The following is a 20,822-nucleotide window of genomic DNA, read 5'->3' as shown; positions in this document are numbered from 1 at the left end:
GTAAATTGTCCATGGTGTCCCACAACTAATAAATGGAGGAGAGAGGATTTAAATCGGGAATTTCAAACCATAAATTCCAGTTCTTGGCACCAAAGCTACCAACCAAAAGCCAGGAGCAGACAGTAATCTCTGGGCAGCTATTTGTGGAAGGCAGTCTGCATAACGGTTCTTAGGTAATTGAAGAAAATCAAAATTACTGTTGTGAACTGTCCAAGAGCCTGCCCAAGGCAATACTGGAATTCTCATCTAAAGACTAACTGTAGGTATTTTTGAGTCACCATGAGGCTGTCCATCACATCAGTATCTGGAGAGCTGCCTCCAGGCCCAGGGACCCAGAGGAAGCTCCATGTTGGTCTCGTAGCTACATCACAGGCCATTTTCTCCCATGAGAGTATAGGAGAAAACCCATTTTCATCTTGCCAAGGAAGGTGCCAGGCACAGGAGACCAAGGTAGTTTGAGAGGTTGTGAGGCACCAAGGACTTGAAGCTGGAGAGCCAGGGTGCTGAGGTAGATCTAAGCCCTCGCCTACAGGGCAGCCCCAAGTGGGGACTTTTTCCACTGCAGTCCCTGTGGAGAGGAGCTCTGTTCTTCCAGGAGAGTAGTCGTGAGTGGCGGCTTGGACCCTCCAGGGTATGGATACAGCTGCTTATGCCATATGAGCTTCACAGCACGCTATAATGTATTCTCTCCTCTTTCCAGTGGGAAAAACAGAATGTATGACGTCATCCAAGAGACAGTGGAAAACGATTTCCCAACCTTCCTGGGCAAGATTTTTGCTTTCCTCGCCAATCCAGGCCTGATCATTCCAGCCATCCTGCTGATGTTGTAAGTTACCCAGGGGCCATGGCTCTGCCTCGTGGAAACCTCCCCGAGACTTCCTTGGCAGGTCCTTCTTTCTTGCCCTCTCAATCTGGATTTCCCAGAAGCAGATCCTCAGACAAAGACTTAAACGCAATCTAAATTGCAATTGGAGGGGGCAGTGTGTGTAGGGAAGTAAGACAGAGAAGGGACAGGAAGGTGCATTCTTACTACTGGGGTGACTTTAATCCTGCTGGGAGTTCTGGGAAAGTGTGCCTCTGAGTTATCCTGCTCAAGGGTGAGGGATCCGGGGCATCTGTAGACCAGTTCCCATCCATCACTGGCTGAGTGCTGCTGGGAGATGTGGAAGGGAAGAGGCGTTGGTTAATTGCCCGGCAGTTAGGGCCAGTTGCCTTCATGGACAGAATGGTTTCCGAGTGTGGGGCGGGGCTTCAGGCACTGGCAGCTGTAAGTCTTTCAGTGAGCACACTGAAGATAGGGCCCAAAGCATAAGGTGAGTACTGGCATTGTCCGCAGCACCCTCCAAAACATCCACTGGAAATATCAAAGACCCCTTCCCCAAGAAAGCTGAGGCATGATGCATCCTGTCCCTGGCTGGGCCCGCAGGACTTCTCTACAGATCACCCCGTGCACTAGAGTGTTCGGTGCATTTGTCACCATCCCTCTCACAAACTGAAGATGTGGGTGAGCTTGGCGATCTCTGTATCCCCAACACCAGCCCCATGCCTGGGGCGTAGGAGGCAAACAATGAACGCTCAAGGAAGGAACAGGGCAGGAAACTGTGAAATATTCCTAACGTACAGAAGCATACAGACAAGCATGTACAAGATCACAAGATTAAACAGATGTTAACATTTAGCAATATTAGCTTCAGATCAGTCTCTCTTTTTAAAAAGAGCCCCACCCAGTCTTTCTCTCTCCCTCCCTCTCCAAAGGTGACTACTATTTGGATTAGTCTTCATCATTTCCAATCTGGACCATTTAATCACGTGTATGTACTACTGTTTTCTGAGTTCAAAAATTTTTCATGACTCATTCAGACTACACAGCTTTCCTCACTCACATTATGTTTGGGGGACTTTTTCATGTGGATACATGAGCACACATTTTCATGGCTCTGCTGTATTCCACTGTGTCACAAAAATAATCAATAAACAATCTATAATAGGAATAGAAGAGTTTTATTTGAGCCAAACTGAGGACTATAGCCCAGAAGACAGCTTCTTAGATAACTCTGAGAAGTTGCTCCAGAGAAGCATGGTTTTCAGCACAATTTTATATCTTGACAGAACAAAGAACATTAAACAAATCAGGGATACATTCCTTCAAGGTTTCAAAAAAAAAAAAACAGATCAGCACATACACAGCGAGTCAGTATGGCCTTGGCATCTGGGAAGGGAATCATCATCAAAGGAGGACCAGCAATGGAATCCTAGGAAAGGAGACATTTAATCTTTATTTTTCACATGGACATTCTTTACTTCTGGTCAATGTGCCCTTTTCTTTCATAATTAAAACAGATATGGGAGGTCCCTGGTGGCCTAGTGGTTAGGATTCTGGGCTTTTACTGCCGTGTCTCGAGTTCAATCTCTGGTCAGGTAAATGAGATCCCGCAAGTAGCGAGGTCACCAAAAAAAAAAAAAAAAAAAAAAAAAGCAGATGTACAATGTATGCTTGATAGGTCACAAGCAGGCTGCTTTAGTTAGCATAAAATTCAAGTTAGCTCCTGTATAAACCAGAATGACTTCCCCATACCTCAATATGTGAACATTTCTTTTATCAGTTGTGTGATTAAACCACAATTTAACCATTTCTCTGCATAGAGATAGGTTGTTTCCACTTTTTTGCTGTTGCAAATGTGCTCCTTATGTCTCCTTGTACGCATACTACAGTTTTCTCTAAGATAGACTTCTAGAAGTGGTATTGCTGGGTCATAGGTATGTGTTTCTTCAATCTTTGAAGATAGTGCTGAATTGCTCTCCAAAATAGGTGTATTTCCTTACATCCTTGACTTCAGACATCCTCTGCTTCTAGTCCTGGCATGAAGGAGGGCTGACATGGTAGTGACAACCACCTGAGGAAATTCTGGAACCCAGACACCAAACCTGACCTTACAGGGCGGCACAGGGAAATGCTAAGCTTGGAAACAGCCTCAGGAGGAGCACAGCCACCCAGGAGCATTCTATCTTCTCTGATCTCTGGTTCCTCCCTAACAAATGGGCTGTGAATTAGGAGAGAGAGCAAGGCCTCCTGGGCGCCTTCCCAACAGATGGTGGTCCCTTGCCTGTCCTCCTTCTGGCCTCTTGTCGCCCACGGTCCTCTGAGTCTTTGCTTCAGGAAGCTCACGGGACAGCCTCTGACCCACACTCTGCCAAAGGCTGCGTGGTTCCTCCCTTCTGCCTGTAAGAGAGCTCGAGAATTCTGCTTAAGTGGCTCAGGGCGGCCCCTCCCTGAGGGCAAGGATCAGAAGACCCAAGCTGGAGCAGCCGGGGCTTGAAATGCAGAAAGAAAAGTGACAAGGACAGGCTGTCAGAGCACCCAGTCCAGGAGGCATCCCGGGCTTTTGTGGCCCCTCCTTCTCAGGTGGTACATCCAGGACAAGCCCCAAATCCTAGATCCTGTGAAAGAGCTATAGCCTCAAAGGATACCCAGCCACCCAGTCAGCCAGTGGGGGCTGGACTGTGAAAACCACAAGCCCAGGACAGACATTCCCATCAGTGCACCCTGGGTAGAGGGCATTTGGGGTCTGTGCAGTTGTGTTTCTAGGCAAGCTTGGAGCAGGTTACTTAGCACCTCTCTCCTCTCTCAGCACTTGAAGGCTTTGGCGTCAAATGTGGTCTCCTACAAGTGCAAATAGATAGGGTGGCCTTGGGCAAGTGACTTAACCTCTCTGCATTCCAGGATGCTGATCTGTAAAGATGGGAGTCATCCTTTCTTCTTCACAGGGTTTCATCAAAACCAGTGAGATGTGGAGTGGGATGCACGTGGCACAGAGCCTGGCACAGGGCAGGTATCCAGGAAACACAAGCAGCTGTTTCTGCAGACAAGAAACCCTGCCTCTCTCCTGCCTCTTCAGGTTTCCCAGAAGAGGACTGATTCCTTTAGCTAACCTTTATTAAACTCTCTGAGAACTAGAAATGTGTTCAATAAAATAGAGAACAGCGATGTCCAAGACCTTGTCAATGTTAAGTGGAGAACTTAGGATGATGGTAGGACCTCCCTCCACCCTGCCCAGAGGCAAAACCTGGTCACCTATTCCAGGAAGCCTGCTGTGATTCTTCGGGAAAGGTGTCCAGCTCTTGCCATTTTCCAAGATCACAGTACCCCCGGAGCATGCTTTTCTCTTGCAGCCTGGCCATTTACTACCTGAACTCAGTTTCCAAAAGCCTTTCCCGAGCTAATGCCCAGCTGAGAAAGAAAATTCAAGCGGTGAGTCTGTCGGGCATTTTCATTCAAAAAGATGTTATGTTTTTGGGTTTTGTTAATTTGCTCTTTGAGCCCAGTTGTATTCTTTAAATGGCTTTCTTCTAAATCAAACCCGAAATTATCTGCATGGTAGGAAGCAGCCTTGAGAGACTCAATGACATGCATTTATATTCTGAGGGTATTTGGGAATACATAACAGTAATGACTTAAATTTTGAGCGGTTGCTAAAGAACAGGAGAAACTCAATAGATTAAACCAATGTTCATACACAATAAAACCAGTACCCACAGTAATCCCTACCTATTAAAACTAAAACTAGAAATACTAAAGAAAACAGCATTGCCAGAACAACATAGTGCTGTGCCCCATGACCTAAGGGGTCTCTTAAGTCCCCTCCACACTGGGGCAGCCTCTCTCAACATCCGCTGACACGCTGACTGCCTCTTCTGCTCTCCCAGCCCCCAACCCCACCTTCTTCACGTGGTAAAGACTCTACACCAACCCTCCCTAAGCCCTGTCTTCCTTGCTTCCTCAGTCCCTCTTCTGGAACTAATCTCATCAGCCTCACTACCAGTTCCCCACCCACACTTCCTTCTGTTTCTCTCACTGTCCTCCTGCCCAGGTATAGAAAATCATTGAAATACAGGATTGGCAGAGGTTCTGTCCTCCCCTGGCCAGATGTTCCTTCAAATACCATGCAAACCTGAGTCCCAGGTGCCCTCTCCAACCAGCGGTGGGGACAAGAACTGGCTATTTAAGGTGGCTGCCCTCTAGATCTCACCATCTTGGGCTCCGAAACTCAAACACTCATTTCCCTGGCCAGGATCAACCTTTCTTTTTTTTCCTGCAGCTACATGAAGTTGAAAAGAGCCACAAATCTTTCAAAGGCAGAGCCACAGCCAGATATTCGGAGGACACAGCTAAAGGCAACTCCAAAAATGCCACCCAGCTCACCAAAGAAGGTAAATTCTATTTCACGATGATTACTTTTACAAGGCCATGTGGGAAAGTGTAAAGAGCAAATGCTGTGAAATCAGATACATCCGGGATTGAAATCAGATTTCTGGCAATTATTAACTATATGAAGTTGGGCAAAATAAAACAAGAGTGAATCACAGGCAACCTCGTGTGGTGGTACAAAGGAGGTGGGATTATGCGTGTGAAGTGCTACACAGACTTCCTGGCACAGGGAACCAATGAACGTGAGCTGGTAGGAGGAGGAGGAATGTCTGTAAAATGGGGAAATACCAGGGTTGTTTCCCTCATTTCTATCCCCTGAGTCTCTCACCACATTTTCTATGGTGATGGTTCTTCATCATTTCGTCTTCGTTTCTGAAATGACTTTGTCTTCTTCACTCTCATTCCTGAGTCTATCATTTCCCATGTCATATCCTCTTAATATCTGGCTATTTAACCCAATGTAGGAGCACGATTTGTGTCCCATCCAGATCCCTTTAAGATGCTCTGAGGTTGGCTGACAAGGATCACAGCTGCCAGGGATGGAGGAGGTATTTATTTTGTGTGTTGTTTTAAGCATTTTCTTTAGGAGGAGAAATAGGGAGATTTGCATCTAGCAGCTGCTTCTCCCACCAGAACCAGTTTGTATTTTCTTAGAAAAAAGAGCAGCACTGGAATAGCTAGAATAACAGGGTGAGAAAAAGCCACACACATTCCAAAAAAGGTGTCACAGAGCTTCAAAGGGGAATAATCACAGACCTACCTTGGGAGTGAGGAAAGGTCAAATTGAAAGAGACCATCTCTGAGCTGATCTCATTTTCCAAGGATTGTCCCTGTGTCAAAATTAAAGTGTCAATATGCGGTAATTTTGACCTTCGATGTGGAAATTGAATGAGATGCACAAGAAATGGCTGAGAGTTTAGGAGTTTGAATTTTTAGTGCAGAAATTACTTACCATTTATTTGATGCCTTTGTAACATATAGGCAAGACTCTAGGAAACAGAACCAAGAAGAATTTAAGCACATAGCAGATGTGCTTTCCTGAAGATGAAAATCCTCAGTTCTCGAGTTCCAATAGTGCGGAGAGTGACTGTAGAAGCAGATCAGGAGCAAAAAAGCTCACCTGTGTGTATCCCTAGCAAACACTTGTTGATATTGGAATAGCCATAAACAAGTGGATGTTACAAAAAGAGGACAAGAGGTCTGTGTCAATGTAGAACCTACTCCTGGTGAGTCTCCAAAATATATGGAAGGCATTTCAAAGCTACAGACATTCTTGTCAGCAAGATCAGCTGCAGACCATTGATAGCTTGGAAGTCTCATTCAGAGATGGAATGCGGAAGAGCAAATGGCTGGCACTTATTGTGGAGTGGAAGAAAGTGTTTATTTGGGGTTTTTTGTTTGGTTTTTTATTATTTATTTATCTATTTATTTGGGCTGTGCTGGGTCTTCATTGTGGCATGCAGGATCTTTAGTTGCAGCATGCGGACTTAGATGCAGCATGCGGACTCTTAGTCGTGACATGCGGACTCTTTGTTGCGACATGTAGACTCTTAGTTGCGGCATGTGAAGTCTTAATTGCAGCATGCATGCAGGATCTAGTTCCCAGGCCAGGGGTTGAACACTGGCCCCCTGCATTTGGAGCGTGGAGTCTTACCCACAGGACCACCAAGGAAGTCCCTGAAGAAGGTGTTTGAATTCACCTAATTTTTCCACACAGGGCAGGAAATGGAGTAAATGTGATACTATGTTGTCATATCACCAACAAAAACAAGACAAAAAAATGGAATGGACATATTTGGATACTGATGGAAGGAAAAAATAGGTTTATAGAACATTTTACATGAGAAAGAAAGAAACTTACATTGGTTTGACAGAGGTCCATTCATGTCCCCATGATCTTGGGTGGCCTCGGCCTGCAACAGCTTTAAGCAAGGTTTTGGTTCCTGGCCAGAGATTAAGGTCGGGTTGCAGCAGTGAGAGTGCAGAATCCTAGCCACTAGACTAATGGTCAGTGATAAGGCCCTGGCCCTTCAGCTTTGCAGAAAAGAATCCCCACAAAGAAGGAAAGTAGTGAAACAAGTAAAGTGTTTATTAGGAGGAAAAAGTACAATACTTGTGGATAGACACACGGGTGGGCTCAGAGAGAGAGTCACGCCCTTGTGGTAATTTAAATCACTTATATGGGGCATTTCTTCTGGGTTTCCTTTGGCCTATCATTTTGATTTGCCTGGTTCTGAGTCTGTATTCGGTATATCTCAGGGTCATCCCTTGTGTGTGCGAGCATCTCTCAGCCAAGATGGATTCCAGCAAAGAAGCCTATGGGTGGCCTTGACATCACTCCCCTTTTGACCTCCAAGGAGCTTTCTAGTCAGGAAGGTCTCCTTGACTTCAAGAATGAGAAATATGTGGTCTTCTATCTCTTATCTGGGCAGGGTCCAGCCTCCTCTCTTGATCATCCTGCTATTGATATTCTGGAGTTTCTGTCCATGGGGAATGAACTCCAGCTGCTTACACTTGTGGGGGGGCCCCCATCTATCTCCTACCTCACTTACAGTCCCAATGTTCCTGTCCACCTTACCCACTCCCTTCCCCTCCTTTCTCTACTGGCTGCTGATCTAAAGTTTGCCCCTCTCCAAATCTGAATTTTTTATTACAGATCTAAAGCTCTTTCTTTCCATTTTATGCTGATTAAGTCAATATTACAGTATATGAAAGGGTTATCTGAACACATCAGTGGGACTAGGGTGTGGAGGAGAGCTGAGGAAGATGGTTAATCTTTCCCTGGAAAACTCCAGTAGCCTCTGTTGCTGCCCTCATTTAGCTTCTCTTTCTTGAAGTAAGCACTAGAATGACACTGATGTAACAAACAGGCCCAAAAGAGCTAATGGCTCAAACACAATAAAACTTTATTTCTCACTCCATAATGTCCAAATTGGGTGTTTCCACTTGATGGCCACTTTCTTCCCAAGTGGTAACGTTAGCGCAAGTTCGTGTGCCTGATGCCAAAATATTGGCTCTCTGTGCACTGATGCCAAAAGGAAATACGAAGACAGAGTTTCGGAGGAACGAGAAAGAGTACCTTTATTCTTTGCCAGGCAAAGAGGGAAGACAGTGGGCTAGGGCCTCAAGAACTGTGCTCCCCTCCCTGGGGAATAGAAAGAGGTTTCTATCCCAGGGCTTGTGGCGTGGGGTAGGTGATAAGGCTCAAAGTAATGAAGGTCTTGCATGTTTTTCTTTTCTTCTGCAAATTTACAGCCAAAGCGGGCCTCAGGCGGCTCAGCAACCAGATCCGGTGTCCCTGAAGTTATCGTGACCTTCTTTTTGAAATGCAGAATGCTACAAGGGAGTGTAGGGGGAGAAGAATGCCAGGTGCAGAGAACAATTCCTATGGAGTCAGAGAGTAATTAGCTTTGTTTAGCTTTGTGAAGGACAAGTCTAGCTACAAGTGTTTGTTAGTAGTAACTGCTAAAGAATAACTAAGATTGCTTAACTCTTTCAGGCCTGTTTATGCTGTTTCCCCAGCCTGTTCATTGTTTCCTTATTTTCCTTGTTTATCAGAAAAGAAAAGTCTCATTTCTATTTAAGTCTCATTTCTATTTAAGTCTCATTTCTATTTTTGCTGCAACATGCCCAACGCACAGTGAGGCCAGACAAACTGAAATGTCGGAGTTTGGAGCAGAGAAAGGTTTATTGCAGCGTCATGCAAGGAGACAGGTGGTTCATGCCCTGAAAGTCCTGAGCTCCCCAGAGGGTTTTGACAAAGCATTTTTAAAAGCCAGGTGAGGGAAGGGGGTCATAAGGTGTGCGATCAGCTCATGCACATTTCTCTGATTGGCTGATGGTGAGGGAACATGGTGGTGTCACAGGGGTTAACGTTATCAGTCCTTAGGGTCCAGGAGGCCTGGGGCTATGTGCTCATGGTCATCAAGTAGTTAACCTCTTCCATTTGGTGGGGTGTTTTCACATCTATAAAACAACTCAGGAAATGTGCATCAAATACTGTTATCTAGGTACTTCAGAGAAGAGTTAAAGCAGAGGATATGGGGGAAGGCCTGTCCCAGGAAGGCCCCATAGGGTCCTGCTCCGTTACAGTGACGTGGGGAACCCTGGCTCTGTCCGTCCTGTGATTCTACCTGCATCAAGCGGGAGGAGGCTGGAGGTCACACATGGACATGGTGCCCATCAAAGCCTGGGCTTCAGCCACAGGCCATACCATCCACGATGTAAACTTCGTCTATCTCTATGTCCCTGGAACCGGATTTGGTGAAGAACAAGCCAGTAATTGCCCCCAACTCAGAGTTTAAGGAGGGAAACAAGTAAGCGAAAGAACTGGAAATGGATCTGATTAGCAGGAGCACCATTCTGGGGTTGATCCAAACAGTTTCCACAACCCTATCATCATATTTGACCCTGGTAGCCACCTGTGAAGCTGTTATTATTGCTCCAATTTTATTCTCAAGAAAACCAGGCTCACAGAGTCTAGCCTAAGGCCAGCATTCAAAATCTAGTTCTCCAGCCAGCTCCTCCTACACAGCTGTTTATGCCAAGACTAGGCCAAGGTGCACCTAGATGCCTGAGGGTGAACTGACCATTCTCGCATCACTAAATAGGACTGAAAGCTAATGACAGCACAGGGCAGCTCCAGAGAGCTCCAGTTCCACACCAGGAAACTGTAGGGAAATCTCCCACATCCTCATTCTTGTCTTGTTCATTTTGCAGGGACCGCACATCACCCTGCTAGCCCAAGCCAGACCCTGGACCAGAAGGCGCAGGGCTCTAGGGCCTCCAGTTCTGCTGGCAGGACTGTGTCGCCTGCCTCACAGCACCCCCTGGCGTCAGACCAGACCCTGGCCAAGCCCAGCCTCAGGCTCGTCCTTGGAGGTCAGCCTCTGGAAGGAGTGCTCAGAGACCTCCCCACTGAAAGCTGGGACTAATGGAGCAGGGTCCTGGGGCTGATCCTTGGGCCCCCACCGGCTCATCTCACCCCCCAAATCGTTCTCTCTTCCTCTCTCTTCTCACACACATGCTCATTCTCCCTCTTCTCAGTGAACATGGGAACCCTGATTACTCAGTCTCAAGCCCTTGTTAGCTACCAAAACAGGAGGACAATGGCTTTATCCACCTTTTAGAAGAGCTGAGCCTTCCCCTCACTAACTGCCCTTCCCTGTATCTTGGCTCAGGCAGCTCTAGACCTTGCACTCACAGCAGTTTCCCTCGGCTCCAGACATGGGAAGAGGGGGCAGGATCATGACCACCATCATAGACTTTTTGCAAGGAGCCCACGTTGGGACACGTTTCTGGCAGCCCCATCAACTGGGAGGAGGTTGCAGAGGGACCCACATTCCTGATCACCACCTCTATCCAAAGGCGGTGAGTCAGTGTAAACAAAAGATTGAAGAAACCGATGAAAATAAAAGTAAATGAACTGAAGTCCAGCCTTGGTAAGTGGCAAGATGGTGATTCCCCAGAAACTAGCCAGAGGGGAGCTGATGCCATCAAGCACCAAAAATGCACGGGAAACTCCCTGGCAGTAAGGCAAGGAGAGAGAGCAGTGTGGTTCTCCTAATCTAATTGAAGGAAACAAAATATTTCTCAGGGCATAAAAATCTTTCTCATGCACGAAATTCTAAAAGGAATTTGATTGTTTATTGTAAAGGGACACGGAAGATGGTTTTGGGGGGAGTTTTGCAAAGGGTGCAGTTCAGAGCCTTGTCTCCGGCAATGCTGTGTGTCATATACTGATTCTGTGCAGAAGTCTCGTGGGGGCATCAGCCCTGGAGGCCAGACCGCTGAAGAGGCCTTGCCAGCAAGGGCAAGTATCAGCAGGGTGCCAGTAACAACCCAGGACTTCCAGTGGTTACCCTCAGGCTTCCAAGGTTAACCAATATCCTTACACACCCACCACAAACTCAGACAAATTATCCTGTTCTGATGACGCACAACTTTATGTGAAGGAATGTATTTGTTATCTGTTGTTGCATAACAAATTATCCCCCAAACTTAACAGCTTAAAACAATAAACATTTATTTATTATCTCACACAGTTTCTGTGGGTCAAGAACTTGGGATTGGCTTCACTGGGCAGTTCTGGTTCTGCATACCTCAGTCAAGATCTGAGGCAGGGCTATAGTCATCAGAAGATTTGACAGGGCTAGAAGATATGTTTGTAAATGGCTCACTCACAGCTGCTGGCCGGAGCCTTCAGTTCTTTGCTGGCTATCCACAGACTTGATTACTCCCCACGTGGACCTCTTCATAGGGCTGCTTGGGTGTCCTCACAACACAGCAGCTGATTTCTCCCCAGAGCCAGTGATCTGAGAGAAAGCAAAGAGGAAGCCACAACGCCTCTTATAACCTGTTCTAAGAAGTTACACTATCAATTCCACCAGTTTCTATTCATTAGAATGGAGTCACTAAGTCTAGCTTACACTCAAAGAGAAGGAAATTTGGCTTCATCTCTCAAAGGATTTTTGGACATATTTTAACAAGAGATCTCCTCATTCGAATAGTTACCAGATCTCTATCAAGAAAACGCTAAAGCTTTTCTGAAAGACATCCATCAGAGGATTCGTTAATGGTGACTCCTGCGACTGTCAAGCGCAACAGGAAGCTAGGTGAGCTAGGGAGTTGGGTAGAGAAAGAAGGCAAGGGTAAGAGAGGAGGGATGTTCACGTGGTGTGGCTTTACAGCTGGGACGTGTCGTTAGAAAACCGTCTAAATTGTGCTTTCATCTCTGCATTCTCAGGTTTGATCTTCCAGCTAATTCCATCTTAAAGCTTCGCTACTCAGCCTATCCAGGGGTCATCAAGCATGAAGACCACTCTTCCCTCCTTCCCTCTTTCCTTCCCTTCCTTCCTTCTTTCCTCTCTTTCTTTCTTTCCTCAGCTCACCTAAGAATGATTTGAACTAGAAAGTCTATTTAATAATTCATCCATAGGAATATAACTGGTATCTTACTGATATTACCTTAGTTTGTGAATTTGTCTTACTGGAGGGAAATGAAAGAGACACTGAATTTTTCTGTCAGACACTATTTCTACAGGCTGATCCTTTCATTTCTAATAATATACATGCTCAATGTCCATAAAGAGCTCCATTATACACAGAACCACATAAGTAGGAACACACTTTTGCTGAAGATCAAGGGGGACACCTGATCACCCCGTGACTCACACACTCACAGAAACTGGGAGTGATGCACCAGCCAGTAGGGACCTGGGCAGTGTACCAACAGCATCCACTACACTGGTGATCCTCAATTCAGATATGCTTTGTAGAGCCCTACCCAAAGCTGGGGCACCAAAGTTCCACATGCTGTATAAGAGACAATAAGGAATAAACCTGCCAAGCAAAAGGGACATTTGTCTCTCTTGACCTCAGCAGAAAGTGGTGGACAAAAAGTCTCCTTTGAGAATTTATATCCACAAGGCAGCCTTCACACAGAGAATCAAAATCCCCATACCAGCTGCATGTTCAAAAAAAAAAAAAACTCAAATGGAAAATTTAATTTAAAGTGATCTTAGATTATTTACCATCACATCAAAAATAATAAAATACTTAGGCATAAACCTACCTAAAGAGGCAAAAAACCTGTACTCCAAAAACTATAAGACGCTGATGAAAGAAATTAAAGACTATGCAAACAAATGGAAAGATATACAGTGTTCTTGGATTGGAAGAATCAATATTGTTAAAAAGACCATACTACCCAAGGCAATCTACACATTCAATGCAGTCCCTATCAAATTAACAGTGGCATTTTTCACAGAACTAGAACAAAACATTTTTTAATTTGTATGGAAAAAACAGAAGACCCTGAATAGCCAAAACAATCTTGAGGAAGAAGAACAGAGCAGGAAAAATCATGCTCCCTGAATTCAGACTATACTACAAAGCTACAATAACAAAATAGTACAGTACTGGCACAAAAACAGACACATAGATCAATGGAACAGGATAGAAAGCTCAGAAATAAACCCACGCTCTTATGGTCAATTAATCTATGATAAAGATGACAAGAATATACAATGGAGAGAAGACAGTCTCTTCAATAAGTGGTGCTGGGAAAACTGGACAGCTACATGTAAAAGAATGAAAGTAGAACACTTCCTGACACCATACACAAAAATAAACTCAAAATGGATTAAAGACCATTATATAAGATATAAGACCAGATACTATAAAACTCCTAGAGAAAAACATAGGCAGAACACTCTTTGACATAAATCACAGCAATAGTTTCTTGGATTCATCTCCTAGAGTAATGTAAACAAAAGCAGAAATAAACAAATGGGACCAAATTAAACTTAAAAGCTTTTGCACAGCAGAGGAAGCCATAAACAAAATGAAAAGCCAGCCTATGGAATGGGAGAAAATATTTGCAAACAATGCAGCCAACAAGGGATTAATTTCCAAAATACACAAACGGTTCATACAGCTCAATATCAAAAAAACAACCGATCAAAAAAATGGGCAGCAGGGCTTCCCTGGTGGCGCAGTGGTTGAGAGTCTGCCCGCCGATGCAGGGGACACGGGTTCGTGCCCTGGTCCGGGAGGATCCCACATGCCGCAGAGCGGCTGGGCCCGTGAGCCATGGCCGCTGAGCCTGCGCGTCCGGAGCCTGTGCTCTGCAACGGGAGAGGCCACAACAGTGAGAGGCCCGCGTACCGCAAAAAAAAAAAGGAAAAAAAAACAACTGAAAATAGAGTTACCATATGATTCAGTAATCCCACTCCTGGGCATATATTTGGAAAAGACAAAAACTCTAATTCTAAAAGGTACATGCACCTCAACGTTCATAGCAGTACTATTTTCAGTCGCCAAGACATGGAAGCAACCTAAGTGTCCATCAACAGATAAATGGATAAAGAAGATGTGGAATATATAATATATATATATATATATATATATATATACACACACACATATATACACACACAATGGAATATTACTCAACCATAAAAAGAATGAAATAATGCCATTTGCAGCAACATGGATGGACCTAGAGATTATCACACTAAGACGGACAGAGAAAGGCAAGTATCATATGATATCACTTATGTGTGAAATCTTAAAAAAATGATACAAATCAACTTATTTACAAAACAAAAATAGATTCACAGACATAGAAAACAAACTTATGGTTACCAAAGGGGAAGGAGGGGGATGAATTAGGAGTTTGCAATTAACAGATACACATTACTATATATAAAATAGATAAACAACAAGGATCTACTGTATAGCACACGGAACTGTATTCAATATCTTCCTAGATATTTATTTACAAAACAGAAACAGACTCACAGACTTAGAGAACAAACTTATGGTTACCAGGGGAAAAGGGTAGGTGGGAGGGATAGTTAAGAAGTTTGGGATTGACATGTACACAGTGCTATATTTAAAATGGATAACCAACAAGACCTACTGTATAGCACAAGGAACTCTGCTCAATATTATGTAGCAACCTAAATGGGAAAAGAATTTGAAAAAGAATAGATACATGTATATACCTAACGGAATCACTTTGCTGTACACCTGAAACTAACACAACATTGTAAATCAACTACACTTCAATAAAAATTTTAATTGAAAAAAGAAAAATAGTAAAGAACACTAGCTACTAAAAAAATAAAAAAATAAAGTGATCTTAGGTTACTAGTGCCTCCAAGAAAAAGGTGGGGAGGGAGGAGCAAAGAAACAAAAACAGCACAAAAAATACAAAGCATATAAGATGCTAGAAATAAATCAGAATATATCAGGAATCAAAATAAATGCAAATGGACTAAACCCTCCAGACAGCAGACAAAGATCATCAGACGGATATTTTTAAATCTCATGTGCTGTTTCCAAGGGATACCTTTAAAACCTAAGGACAGGTGCATATGGACTTTATCCTTTTTGGTTCCTAGGGAACAAAAACTGAAATTCAATCTTCAAGGGCAAAATCACCGGGTGTGTGAGTGCCATCCAATTCTGTAAATTGGGATTGGTTTTGAGTGCTGAAGATTTCTATTAAAGACAGCTGTCTGTAGTATTGTGCCACATAATTTATTCTTCAATGCAGTATTAGTTTGGAAAATGTAAAGAAAGGCCCAGGATCATAGTCAGGCAGATGAGGTATGTAGATGTATGTAGATCACACAGATCTATCACTGACTGTGTCTGGAGAATGAACCATATAAACCCAACTTCCAAACTCTGTTGTGAAGATTCAACAAGCAGACACATGTACGACTAAGTGCCAAGCATTAGGCTAAGCGCTCCATAAATAACAGATATTATCACAGGCCTGGATAAGATCAAACATCCTCAGGCTCAGGTTATGAACACAAGCAGCATTGACTAATCAAAACTTTTACCCTGTACTCCTAAATGATCGTCCTAGAAGGCTTCCTATTCTTCTGAGTCTTTGTGAAGAAATGTTGCATATATGTGTAACTCATTACCAAAGCATGTTGCAGGGTTTCTTTGGCCTAGGAATCGCTAGAAGCCTTTGAAATTTGATGTGAAAAATTCACGAAATGAGTGTGAAGTGCCGCCATCCAGTGGTTGTTTCATGCAATGTCCTTTCCTGAAACTCTCCCTGGTCCCTGGAGCTTAAATAGCACATTCATTTCCATAGGTCCCCATTAGTGTTGCCCAGAGTAAAAAATCTGGGTTAATTTATACCAAAATGACACAGTGAGCCAAAGGCTGGGCAAAATAAAAGAGGAAGAGATGCTATAGTGTATTATCCTTCCCAATGGGTGAACACAGAGAAAAGAAAGACCCACATGGCTTTTTAAAGCTGAGCCTGGAGCACGCTTCAGACCTGCTGCCCATGCAGGACATTTTCTCAGCTGGAACTTGGTGAGAAATCTGTCTTGTACATCACCTCCAAACTAATCTCCAATCAAACACTGCTTTATGGAGAGTAAGAGTCTCATCAGACCCAAGCCACTCATCCTGGCCTTCATTCAAGACTTCTTACATCCTGGATCTTACATGCTAGATCCTTTAGTCTTTTGTCCAACTACTGACCAGGATGGACCTTACACCTCTTGCCTCTGCTCTCTTTCCACCCTCCATCTCTAAATGACCTACACATTCTTCTGTGAATACCTAAATTCCCTCCTGACCCTGTAATCTTCCTCAGGAACCCACATCTTAGCACTTGAAGATGAAGTCTTCAGTGAAGTCTCTGAAGGAAGAGGTCATGGGTTAGTACTACTACCACTTTTATTATCCTCCCAGATCTCTGCATGGTTTATCCCCTTAAGATCTCTACTCAAAATATCGCCTCTTCACCAATGGCCTCTATAAAACAATGCAACATTCCTTAACACTTACCAAAATCTGATGTCCTGCGTATTTACTTGATTTTCTGTCTCCCCTAGGGTGTAAACTCCATGGTGGCAGGGACTTGGTTTTGTTCACTACTGTACCCCCAGCACCTAGAAAGATACTTGGCATGCAATAGGCACACAAAACCTCTTTTTTTTTTTTAAGTACACTTACAGTACCTTCACACTCACTTTTTTTTTAGTATTTATTTATTTATTTGTCTGTGTCGGGTTTTAGCTGCGGCACGCAGATCTCTGTTGCTGTGTGCAGGATCTTCCTTGTGGCATGTGGGATCTTTTAGTTGCAGTATGTGGGATCCTCAGCTGCGGCATGCAAACTCCTAGGCTCATCATGTGGGATCTAGTTCCCTGACCAGTGATCAAACCAGGGCCCCCTGCATTGGGAGTGTGGAGTCTTAGCCACTGGACCACCAGGGAAGTCCCCCCGCCTTTTTTTTTTGGTGAATGGAAAAATTGATTCTGTAGCTTGTTGAACATTAACAGTTATAGCTGATTCCTCATCCACAAAAGAAGATGTTAGATCATATGGTCTCCAAGGTGCCCGCTGGCTCAAAACTTACCTATGTTCTCAGGGGCCCAAAAAAGACCAGCTGAATTACATTGCTTAGTTTGGGTTCTGAGAAGATGAATAGATGCAGCTTTGGGCTCATTTCTCTGCTCACCCTCCCACCACCCCCACCAGTTTAATCTTCCTGTCTGTGAGATGTCGGCAGACTAAAATGAGTCCTCTGGGCCTCACACACATAAAGTGATGCCAGCTGTCAGGGCCACACTGGCACTTAAAGAACTAGGCTGACATTGACAGAAGCTGGAACAATGCAATCAGGATAGTAAATCTGAGGTGAGGAAATGCAACAGCTTGTGGCACCCCAAAACTGTTTTGATCAATAGCATCTTGCCTCCTCATCCAAAAAGTAAGTAAGTAGTGTCCTTTCCAGTGCAAAATTGGATGCTACCAGGCAGTGATGGGTGGCTGGGGTTTTTCTAAGAGAAAGAGGAGGAAATAATGCTTAGAAAGCAGCAATGGAAAGCAAGGCAGACTTCAACCTTTAACACCCATCTAAACAATGTGTGGGTCATAGAAGCTATCATAATGGAAACTTAGAATAAATTTGGAATTGAATTATAATGAAAGTATTGCACGCCAAAATTTGCAGAATACAGCTAAAGAAGTACTTAGAGGGAAATGCATATTGAAGGAGAAAAGTTTAAACCAATGAACCAACATTCATATTAAGAAATGAAACAGAGAACAGCAAAATAAAGCCAAACAAGTAGAAGAAAGGAAATAATAAAGAGCAAAAACTAATTTAAAAGAAAATAAACAGACAATAGAGAGAATCAACAAAATCAAAAGTTCATTGTTTGAAATGGCATATAAGATTAAAAACTTCCTGACAAGACTGATGGAAAGAAAGTAAAAATAAATATTAAGGATAAAAAAAATCACAACTACAGATGATGCAGAAAACATAAAAAATTCTCCAATTCAAATCTATACTATAAAATATGAAAGCGCAGATGAAATGAACAAATTCCCAGAAAACTATAACAAAAATGGCCCAAGAAAGTAGAAATCCTGAATAATCTGTGGCCATTATAAATTTGAATTAATAATTTAAAATATGCTTTCAAGATCTCTTTGCTCTTGGTGTTTTGCTGGTTTATTACAATGGGTTTCTTTTTATTTACCCTGCTTGAGATGCATTCCTGCACCTTTGGATCCATGCTTTTCATCAGTTCTAGGGAAACTGCATCCACCAGCTCTTCAAATATTGTTCTTCCTGGTGATGGTTAATTTTATGTTGTATACTTGACTGGGCTGAGGGATGCCCAGATAGCTGGTAAAACACTATATCTGGGTGTGTTTGTGAAGGTGCTCCCGGAAGAGATTAGCATCTGAATTGAACTGAGTAAAGCAGATGGCCCTCCCAAACGTGGATGGTCATCCTCCAATCTGCTGAGCACCAGAATAGAGCCAAAAGGTGAAGAAAGGGTAAATTCGTTCCATCTCTGCTTGAGCTGAAACATCCATTTCCTCCTCCCCTTAGACATTGGCACTCTGGGTTCTCAGGCTTTCAATATAACACCTGGGCCTACAACATCAGCTGCCTCCACCCCCATTCTCAGGCCTTCTGGCTCAAATTGAATTACATCATCCAGTTCACAGCCTGCAGACCAAGGAACTTCTCGGCCTCCATAACCGTGTGAGCCAATTCCTATAATAAATCTCTTATCTATATTTATATCTATATCTGTATCTATAGCTATATCCTATTGCTTCTGTTTCTCTGGAGAACCCTCACTAATACACTCCTATTTATCCTTTCTGCTTTCTGGGCAGAACAGAAGCTAGATTCTCTCATTCCACACTCTATATCTCCTAATCGCTCTTTCACCTCTTAATCTCTCTTTGTTGCATTCTGGATAAATTATTTGGTTAGATCTTCCAGTTCACTAATACTTTCTTAAGCCATGCCTAATTTGCTAATGAATCGATGCATTTCTTTTCAATTTCAACGAGTTTTTCATTTCTACAAATATCATATCTGTTCACTTCTGCCATGCTCCCCGAACATGGCACAGATGAAGCTGCATACGTCAAGAACAGGAACTGGCAATCCTTTTGCATAAATGGTCAGATAATAAATATTTTAGACTTTGTGGGCCACATATAGTCTCTGTTGCAAAATTTTTTTATAACCCTTTAAAAATGTGAAAATCATTCTTAGCTCTTAGGCCCTACAAAAAGAAGCCACAGGCCAGATTTGGTCCCAGGGTCATGGTTTACTGACCTCTGCTCTAGAGGTCCCACACTCAACCCAATGCAATGGTCGGTGCAGCACAGGAAATCTTATAGAGCATTCATGAGGGAAGGGTTAGGATAAAAGTTCCACTGGTAATGAGCCTGGTCCTCTCAGCCTATGTGTGGCAGGCAGATGATCCCAAAGACCACGCATGCCTCAGTGAGGAAATACACTGGTGCCACACGGAATGGAACCAGTAGAGGCCTGACATAAGGAGACCCAGAGCTCAGAGATTTCAAGCACCTGGCTGAGATCAGTGTGTCTCAGAGGATAAAGTACACAGGTCCAGGGGCCAGTCCAAAGCAGCCATTTTATAGCAGGGATTAATGGGGTCCCAAGACACAGCACCAGATCCTGAGCACAGAGAACTGAGACATAGAGATCCTGAGCACAGAGAACTGAGACCCCTTTCCCCCTGCAACTAGGGTATGAGAATGCTCCCATAAACCCTAGTGCAATTTTTTTTTTTTTTTTTTTGCGGTACGCGGGCCTCTCACTGTTGTGGCCTCTCCCGTTGCGGAGCACAGGCTCCGGACACACAGGCTCCGCGGCCATGGCTCACGGGCCCAGCCGCTCCACGGCGTGTGGGATCTTCCCGGACCGGGGCACGAACCCGTGTCCCCTGCATCGGCAGGCGGACTCTCAACCACTACGCCACCAGGGAAGCCTGAAACTAAAATGTTTAGAGGTGTTCTGTCTACATGTGCAAGTTAATGGCTAACATGATAGAAATGAGTCAGAGCAGCTGGGTGTATAAAAAATGGGGTTTTAGTAGATTTTGTGGGAAGTGATGGGAGAACTGAGACTCAACTGAGAATAGGTAAAATGAAATATTGTGATAAAAAATGTATCACTATTGATTGATAAGGGGGACAAAAGAACAAGATGAAAGTCCACTAACATTCGTTGAGTTCCTACTACATGCCAGGTACCACATCTGTGTCACATACTAGCTACCACACTTCTGTCACACCTGGCCTATGTTCAGTAAAATGTTCGTTGACAGGATGAATGAATCCTCCATCTTCATTCTGCAAAAGAAATGAAAACTCAGGAAGGTTGGGCAATTAACTTAAGGTCACGTTGTAAGTAGCAGAGCTGGGATCTGAACTCAGGTTTGCTGACTCATTCATATTCACTGCTGCTTAAAAATCATCCCCAAATTTGGTGAATCTAACAAACAGCCCAAAGGCAAGGGAGATATGGTCTTTGACATCACATGCTGCAGAGATGCCCATGGAGGTCAGGATTATGAAGTACCAGGGAAGATAGTTTAGTAAATAGAGGGAGGTAAAGAAGCCAAAGAAATATTCTTACTGTTTATACCATGTCCCCATCTAATCATAAGCTTTTCTGCCTCACTAGTGGAAGTGCACTTTTCTTCAGCCACCCCTCTAAGTTAGCAAACTGCTTTAGCACAGTTCCTTTATAACCAGAGAACTCAAATCTATCCAAAGTATGACTCTG

At 43.8% G+C, this 20,822-nt stretch overlaps 1 protein-coding gene across 1 annotated transcript in view; it reads left to right on the top strand.

The window, feature by feature from the left end:
* TMC2 (transmembrane channel like 2) overlaps window positions 1–18,759 on the top strand; it is a gene marked incomplete at both ends in the record, with an annotated part of 90,400 nt that extends 71,641 nt beyond the window's left edge. Inside the window, 5 exons of the mRNA XM_079719073.1 lie at window positions 701–826; window positions 4,171–4,249; window positions 5,097–5,208; window positions 9,926–10,087; window positions 18,623–18,759. Of these exons, the coding sequence (XP_079575199.1) occupies window positions 701–826; window positions 4,171–4,249; window positions 5,097–5,208; window positions 9,926–10,087; window positions 18,623–18,759 (616 nt within the window). The remainder of the gene's footprint in view (window positions 1–700; window positions 827–4,170; window positions 4,250–5,096; window positions 5,209–9,925; window positions 10,088–18,622) is intronic.
* Between the last annotated feature and the right edge of the window lie 2,063 nt (window positions 18,760–20,822).

Source organism: Hyperoodon ampullatus (genome assembly GCF_949752795.1).
Source record: "Hyperoodon ampullatus genome assembly, chromosome: 14".
In the NCBI taxonomy this organism is placed as follows: Eukaryota; Metazoa; Chordata; class Mammalia; order Artiodactyla; family Ziphiidae; genus Hyperoodon; species Hyperoodon ampullatus.
Note: the sequence above shows the minus strand (reverse complement) of the source record. Positions and strands in the feature narration are given on the sequence as shown.